This window comes from Pempheris klunzingeri, chromosome 22 (genome assembly GCF_042242105.1).
Source record: "Pempheris klunzingeri isolate RE-2024b chromosome 22, fPemKlu1.hap1, whole genome shotgun sequence".
Taxonomy (NCBI): Eukaryota; Metazoa; Chordata; class Actinopteri; order Acropomatiformes; family Pempheridae; genus Pempheris; species Pempheris klunzingeri.
In genome coordinates, this window is record NC_092033.1 from 19,374,408 (window position 1) to 19,383,208 (window position 8,801).

The 8,801-nt window shown below is 49.1% G+C and overlaps 1 protein-coding gene across 1 annotated transcript; it reads right to left on the bottom strand.

Moving 5' to 3' along the window:
* Positions 1–7,469: 7,469 nt before the first annotated feature.
* phlda1 (pleckstrin homology-like domain, family A, member 1) lies at positions 7,470–8,305 on the bottom strand. Its single transcript, XM_070853542.1, has one exon. The coding sequence runs from the start codon at positions 8,297–8,299 to the stop codon at positions 7,841–7,843; it is 459 nt and encodes a 152-aa protein (XP_070709643.1). The 5' UTR covers positions 8,300–8,305; the 3' UTR covers positions 7,470–7,840.
* Between the last annotated feature and the right edge of the window lie 496 nt (positions 8,306–8,801).

Here is an 8,801-nt window from a genome sequence, read left to right on the forward strand (position 1 = left end):
ACACACACACAGACACACAGACACTCTCTCACACACACACACACACACAGACACTCTCTCACACACACACACACAGACACTTTCTCTCACACACACACACACACACAGACACAGACACTCTCTCACATACACACACACACACACACACACACACACACACACACACACACATACACATACATATAAAAAAACGTCATTGCTTAAGGATCAAGCTTTTTTGGAGGATCGGTAACAAGGTCAAATGGCTGAAAAGAAATTTGGTCAACAAATAAAAATAATAACATGACATTATATTATATCTGATGATGAATGAGCGTAGCTTGGGATGGTGGAAGGTCAACAGGGCTGCTAATTAAAATACTGAATACAAAACTGGGGGGCCGTTACCTTATGCTAGCAAGACAACACACTGGGCAGATAATTGAGAAGCAGTTTCCATGAGCTCACCTCTTGCTCTGGCTTTAGTCTGCCTCAGTTAAAACAGGTTGATGTGACTTCGGAGCGTCGGTTAGCAGGAGCACCACGTGTTCTCACCACCAGCCTCCTCCTGTAAGCTCCTCCACTTCACCGGCTCAGCTTACCTGACCAGGGAAAGGACGCTGTAACTCAGCCACTGAGATAAAGTCTAAAACACGTCCGTTTGAATGTGACAAAACAGCAGTACACCCAAAACAAGGCTGCATCTATGGCTCACTGAGATGGCGCGTGATGACCCCGTACACCGGGGCAGCTTTGCCTCCAAGACATGTTTGCATAACTGAAGCTCCAATCTGCATCCACACACATAAATGTGGAGTGAAATGGGCTGAATGACAAGTTGAAACACTTTCCAAAGAAGCCAGCTTGCCTTGCTCATCATTTTCAGTTTGTATTACCATTTGGGTCATTTACATAGACAGAAAAAACACAGTTTATGTACTACTGAGCAGATGGCTAAGTATTTCTGGATTTTTATACCCCTATACCACACTGCACAGCCTGCTAATGGCTAATTACATAAAGTAGAATGGTTTAATAATGCTGAGTAGCGAGAGTGAAAATCTTAAGTATGGTATTATTCATTTTATGGTCCGCTTCAGGATAATGACACATCTTTAAGCCAAACATTCACTAGTATCCAGACTTTCTCAGATATCCACACAAAGGCTCACATGGGTTGGATCTGACTCTGACTCACAGCCTGAATAAAGCAGCACAAATACATCTTACACCTATCTATCTGACGCCTACACAGTTGGGAGAAAACAAAACAGCGAGTGTGTGAACAAGCTGCTCTCCGTCCTCTGTGCTGATGAGCTGCTTCACTGTGTGACGGAGCCCGTGGAGTCGGCCTGACGCCAGATGTCCCAGAATAATGGGCCTTTCTTAGTGTACCTGTTATCTCCTCGCCAGCCATTTGAATGCCACAGCGACGTGAGGGGCTGCTACATCCACGTCTCTGAGTGATCCGTGATTACGGATATGGCGGTGATGTGGCACGATGAGAGTGGCAGCTGAGTCCCTGTAATCTAAGTAATGAACATCCTGAAGATGATTATGGCCTTTACACAGCAGTTAACGACACTTGTGTGCCGTCAGAAAAGTTTTGTAAGACGACGTGAGCAAAATGTAAATGAAAAGCAACACTTCAGCAGCTCCAGAGGATCTCTGTGAGCATCAGAGAGCTCCAGAGGATCTCTGTGACCATCAGAGAGCTGGGTGCTCAGCTGCATGGAGCATGCTAACACAATAGCATAATGCACTTTAACCTGTGTGACTGATGGATTGTGCTACTGTGGGTCACATGCTGCATAATGCTGTGTGTGTCTGATCATGGAGGCTCATACTTAGCACAACACATTTGTTTCATGCAAACACATTAGCAGAATGTACATAATGCAAAGCCTTTAATCATAGTTGGATTACCGAGCAAGCAAAGTGGGCAAACCTGAGGGTCACTGTCTGTCAGCTGGGCTTAGCACAAACGCAGAACCTGGGGCCGGGTGGCGTGGGAGGACTGTCTGGTCTCTGGGATCATCAGCTGCCATGTAGTCTGCTGTGTGGAGAGGGCTCATGGTGGGGGGCTCAATGTGGGCTCCAATCAGCATTCCTCTCAAATATTGCATGAAGTGTAACAGTGGACACACAAGATCCCCAAAAAGTTGTTTTATGCTCAGCTAATGCAGCTCTCATCAATGCTTTACATTACTGGGGGGTCTGTTGGCTATGATGGATGGGTCCCACACATGTACTGTTCAAGTTAGCAACTAGCTGGTGATTGTAGTGGAGCATTAAGCAGCTAGCCACATATTGTGGACCAGAAGTTGGTGGAGACCAAAACCAGGCTAAAAGCAGGGTGAATATTGTATTTATATCAGCCAGGTGGGCTGAAACATGACTCCACATTAGTGCCAGCGATGCTCTTGTTCTGCTGGTTTGTTTGCCAGCTAATTCACCAGAAGTCCTGAATCTTCTCACAGTGCAGCCTTAGAACAGAGTGACACACTATGTGAAAGAAGTGTAAACCGTTAGAAAGCAGCACCCAGTGGTGCTCCCCTCACCTGCCGTACCGGAAACAGAACTGTAGCCTACTTTCCACCAACAGTCGCAGGATGAGAAACTGTTGTCTGCAGTTTTAACACAACGACATTCCCATTTTTATTTCCTCGGCCTGGGGGGACCAGGGTCACCTGGACTATAGCCACAGGACACTCCTCACCATCCATCCATCCATCCCTGCCCCCCTGGCCTCACCCAGGGGTGTAACATCAGCGACCAGCAGACCAGCCCCCATGTCCACCTCCTCACACACGCTCTAATGTGCAGGACCACGTTTATTAGCACTATCACTACCCTGAATAAGCTACTGGGCACACAAAGGAAATCACTGTTAATCTTTATGTCACAGCAACATCACCAACAAGAGTGCAGGCTAAAAAGCCTCCTCAAACCTTTGAGAGATATTCAGTCTATGGATCAATAACGCTCTGAGGAGCTGTTGGACTGCAGCACTCATAATGTCAGTCAGCCTAATCAGATACATTGGATCCTGGGAAGGATTATTGATTACTGGGAATGTCTTGGGGATTTCTAAACACGTGAATGCAGCACAATAAAAGCAACAAGGCACGACAACTTTCATGCACCGTTTGACAGGCAGTGTTGTGGCACACACACAGATGGTCTCCTCATGGGCTGGACTGGCTTTTGAACAAGTCCTTTTCCACACTTAAAGTTTTGAATAACATGAAAATCAGTGAAATGTGTTTGTGTCTGCAGAACAGAAGGCAATCTGTCTGTCAACATAATAGCAATAATATTATTATTAAGGCAATGTAGTCACCAGTTAACCTGAACTCCATGTCTTTGGACTGTGGGAGGGAACCCACACAAGCACAGGGAGAAGATGCATATGCAAACCTGCCGGCCATCTATTAATCAGCTCTGAAAATAGTTCCTAACAAAAGCACTATTTCTTCCTTCTGATGTACCATTTGTTAAAAACTACAGTGCCTGGATGTTTCAGGAAATGAGTGGGCTGTTTTACATCTTCAGTAAGAAGCAGTGGGCTAACACGTCTTTAAGAGGATCAGTGTCAGTAAGAAAAATATAGATGTTGCTAGTTTTATTCTTCAACAGAGAACTACTGTGATGAAGGTACTGAAATGTTGGATTGATGTACTGATTCAATATAAATCTTAACTTCAAGAGTGGTGAGCAAGACGCTTCTTCACCCCAAGATAAAGTCATTATTTTATGTCCAAACAGCTTCAATAATTATTATACATGTATAATATATTATTATTATACAATTAAACCTTGTACTTTTCTTACTAAGGTTTCTGAACGGGTCAAACTAGGATCAAGTGCTGTGATGGTGAGGAGATGGCGATGGTGAGGAAGACGTTGGCGGTCGATCTTTGTGCCAGGATGGAGCTACGGAGGCTTCCTGTGAACGCTGGAGGGTTACAGGACACACCGCCATGTCTGAGGGATGCCAACAACACAAAAGGCTAGAATTGTCTCATGTCCTCACTGATTAGGTTCAACACACAGTAAAAGAAACGATTCTTTGTTGTAATGACGACAACGAGGAGATTTGGTCACAGTTCATTTTACTGGTTCGTGATGTCTGAATCATTTCTTTAAGTTTCATACGTTCCATAGTGTCATTTTAGGGGTGCTGGTCTTTGTAAGAGCACAATTTTCAGTTCAGTACAACCTCACTTGGCTGGAATGAGCAGTAGCATATGGTGGCTAACATTATCAGTTCATCAGTGCTGGTGGCCACGGTAGCAAAAATACAGCTTCAGTCTCACTGACAGATTTCTTGTCTATAATGGTGATGACCGAGGACTTTATCCGTGTTTAGCTGTCACTCTAGATCGCAACAATCGTTAGTGTGTGTGAAGGAACAGTCTCCTCCACTTCCTCTTGTGTGAAGGTTCCCCCTTCCTCCTCGAGAGAAGCTATACAAGCCCAGCCCATTTACACCTCCCGCAGGGTTCCTGATTGCACCAGAGGGAATGTTTGAACTTTTTCTACAGTACAGAAAAGAGGAGAAGCAGCATTACAGGCTACTCGAGGCCCAGACTTCCACATTCAGAGGAACAAGCTGTTCAGCAGCCCATCATGTGTCAGAGAGGATGCGGTCATGTGCACCACGCTTAATTAAATTAGCTCGGCTTTAGATGGGAGAGCGGTCCAGCCACGCGTGCATGTGACATTACGGCAGTTTGTCTGAGCGGCAACAACTGGCAGTGAAACCCAATTCTCCACACGGCTTCTACTTTTAGACCAGGAAACGGGGGGGTGAAAGGTTCAGCAGTTGTGAAGCATGAAAGGAGACCGACAGAGCAGCAGCTAGTTAAACAGGTCATTTAAATGACCTCGCTGAACTGAACCACAGGGCTCTGACATTCATCCGCTGCTGTGCACAAGACAGAAAGAAACCACACGGGACCCTGTGATGTTTGAGCTTTTTTAATGGAATGTGTCTTTCTGAGGTATGAAAATAGATCTCATGTTGAAATAAGAAATTGGACAGTGGCTACAAAGGGCACAGCTATAACTGTGTGTGTAATGATGGCAACAGGAAGGCATGTCAGAGAAGCATCACACCAGTGGCATTAGATAAAGGGCACTGCTATGACCCCGGGTGGGAGATGACAACAACATGGAGGCATGTGCTGGTTTGGCGGTGATACACTGGCAGGAGTGGAAAGACTTCCAGCCAACAGGACCCAGCGTGGCAGACAATGTTTCCTGACAGCAAGACACTCCTCCATCATGAAACATTTCTGAGAGCCGCTGCTCTCCACCAAAGGCTGCCCAGAGCAGCAGCACCTTCTCAGGTGTTTCACAGCCGTCACACTGTTCGGTCCGCCCGTCTCGTCAAAGGCCTTTGATGCTTTGCAGACAGCGGATCTACTTTTATGAACGTTTCTCAGAGGCAGAGCTGCTACAGACCGAGATGATCTGATTGGCTGTGGTAAATGTCAGAGGGTGGGGCTAAAGAGACATTTTTAACTTCATGTGATTGGCTGGCAGCTCAAGTCAAAACACAAGGACTATGAAATCCACAGCATTTGTGCTACTGGACAGTCAGCAGCTGCAAACATGTTTACTTTGTGCACCAAACTTTTCAGGCCGTCACTATTTTGTAGCCACAGAAAATGAGCAACTATGAGAGAAATCAAATCCTACATGTGGCGGCTTTCACACCATGAGAGCGATCAAACAGAACGCAGTAACAGCTCACATGACACAAGGCAGAACAGGACGTTTTCCAACAAAGGAACGTCTTCAGAGACATGAATACATGTTGGTGAGGAAGAACTCTGATTCTGACAGAATGAACCCAGGGCACAGCGATGGAGCACTGCTGGAGACCTCCGGCAGGTGGCCAGCTGACCGCTAACACGTTTCATTTGTGGAGCGGTTACTCTGTGACAAAGCCCCCCACCCCCCCGGCTGAATAGGAGGAGACTTCAGCAGCTTTAAACTCACAGGAAGCATCAGTGAACATCCTCTTTGTGTGTGGTCATCACCGAAGTGATGCCGGTTTCCTCCAGCTTTTAGTTCCAGCCTGCACGTACCAAACCAGAAAACCGTGGTCCCCTGCCCCTGCCCCCACCCACAGACAGTTCATGCTAACAATTCAACGGTGTTTAGAGCAGCTTGGCTCCTTAAACTGCCAATATCACAAGTCCTGCTTCAGTGCCGTATCACTGAGCTCTGCTCTGTAACCACTGAACAGAGTGGGGGTAATGAGCTGCTGTCTCACTCACATTTAAGACCAGAAAGAATCAGCTTTTATACATGAATGCAGTCAACAAACACAATGAAAATCATCATCATCATCATCATCATATATGGTTAATATAGAGGAAGAGAGAGAGGAAGATGTCATGAACTGATTCTTTGGTTCAGTTGATAAATGAAACCATGGACTCTGACTGGTTGGACTGTTTTTAACCTCAGATGAGTGCAGACAGCTTGTTCCCAGGCTGGAGGCTGGAGGCTGGAGGATGGAGGCTGGAGGATGGAGGCTGGAGGATGGAGGCTGGAGGATGGAGGCTGGAGGCTGGAGGCTGGAGGATGGAGGCTGGAGGCTGGAGGCTGGAGGATGGAGGATGGAGGATGGAGGCTGGAGGCTGGAGGCTGGAGGATGGAGGCTGGAGGATGGAGGCTGGAGGATGGAGGATGGAGTCTCACAGCAGATCCAGAGAGCAACATCACGCTTTTCTACAAAATATGTACACACGTGTAATAAATAAGGGACGAACCGGGCGCACAGTAGAACTGTTGTTTTCTCACATGCTTTTTGTCCATCAGTCTTTTGTGAAATATGTCTCTGTATTGAAAAGGGGATGGGGGCCCGGGGGGGGGGCGCTGGTCTGTGGAAGCCACAACATGGAGGAGGGGTTCTCCTAGAGGATGGAGCTCATGGTGAAGCAGCAGAGGGAGGTGCAGCCCGGCTCCACTGAACCAGTGGATGGGATCAGTCAGCCAGATCAGATCCGGCTGGGGGGGGGCACAGGAAGTCAGAGTCTTCGCAGCACCAGTGTTTGCACCGTGACTCTGCCCGTAATGTCTGACAGTGACTCGTGACCAGACCTTCCAACAGATTCTGTCCGCTCTTGTTGTGTGACAACAGATCACGTCGTGCCACGTGCGTCCACACACACACACACACACACACAGCGCTCATCTTGGGGACCAACAGGGTGGAGAGATGATGAGCTGCTGCTGGGCTCTGCAGGGCTCCAGCACGGGGGGTGGGGGTCAGCTGTGCATTACCATGATGAACACCAGGGATTCACGCGCCATCTGCGCGTCTTTACGCTTAATTTAGACTCTCGGGGGTTTATTTCTACTAGTTTTCACATCTTCAGCTTTGACTCTGTGACTCACTCATGGAGATCGAATTCAAAAGTTTGATATGTGCAGAAGCACACCTCCCCAGGACTGCCTTGAATAAAAGCAGGTTAAATCTACCTGTGCACCTTTAGCAGAAATATCACCGGCCCGGAAATGGACGTCCAGCATGTGGTCCTGCGGAGAATTCCACGAGCATCGGGGGGTGCGGGGGCATATAGGCAAGCCTGCAGCAGGGCCCCTGAACTTTTCTTTACGCCAAAATGAATCCACGTTTTGCCCCCTCCCCCCGGCTCAGGGTCTGATCTGATGACAGCTGACGTCCTGATTCATGGCACAAACATCCAGGGAATAAAGCAAAACGGAAAACGGGTCCTTGGTTACAGAGGGAGTCCCCCAGGTGGTCCCCGGACATGGGGACCCCCCTCCCTCAGTCTGGTCTAAGATGTCTTACCGCTGATGGCGCACCAGTGTCCGCAGGTCACGCCACATTGGGCGAGCTGCGGACCGTCTTGTGTCCGGGCATCTGCACCACGAGCAGCTGCTGCTTCTGCCGGGTGGACTTGACGGCCAGGATCGCCTGCCGGTTCTTGTACTGGACCATCTGCAAGGTGATCTCCGCGTTCCAGCCCTCGTCCTGCGGGCACCTGAAGTCGATCTCCTTCCCCTCCATCATGACCACCGTGAAGTAGACGTACTTGCCCTTCCGCTCCACGCAGTCCACGGTCTTCATGTTGGCGAAGTGCAGCTCCTTGACTTTGCCCGCGTCCCCGCCGCCGTGCTGCGGCTGCAGCTGCGGCTGGTCGTGCTGTTTGGGCGGCAGCAGCAGCACGCCGTCCTCGGTCAGGACGCAGAGCTTCTTCTTCCAGAGCTGCAGCAGCCCGTCGCTCCGCTTCTCCAGTAGACCCTCCTTGAACACCTTCCTGCCGTTCTCCAGCATGGTCACCTGCAGCCCTCAGGCCTCCTCCCGCTACACTGGACCGGAGCAGCTGGGCAGGAGCTGCTGCTGTGGCTGCGCTGCTGAGTGGAGCTGCTGCTCTGAGCTGGCTGCCCGTCTGCTGCTGCTCACGCTGTGTGAGGGGAGGGTGGGGGCGGGAGGGGTCTGCCGGAGAGGTGCACCACCCCCCTCAGTGGCACCCATCCTCCTGACATGCTGAAACACCGACAGGGATTCTTAGGTTTGACCTGAAGTGGCTGAAGGTGGATTTACTCTTTTAAACGTGTGTGTGATAAACCCAAGTGCAGTCATACTGCAGGTGGTTCCACCTCATCATGGTTCCACCTCCCATAATCCCGCCCCGTGTTAGTGTGGGATCTGATCTGGTCATTTTTCCAGTTCATTACAAGCGGTGCTCCCCACGGAGATCAGGGTCAATCACACTCCGTCCTCAGAGCTCTGGCCCCCCCTACTGGCAGAACAGAGGAGCTGAAGGTTTAGGTTT

Excerpts from the sequence above, each read along its gene's own strand:
- phlda1 (XM_070853542.1), bottom strand. The coding sequence starts at position 8,299 with ATGCTGGAGAACGGCAGGAAGGTGTTCAAGGAGGGTCTACTGGAGAAG.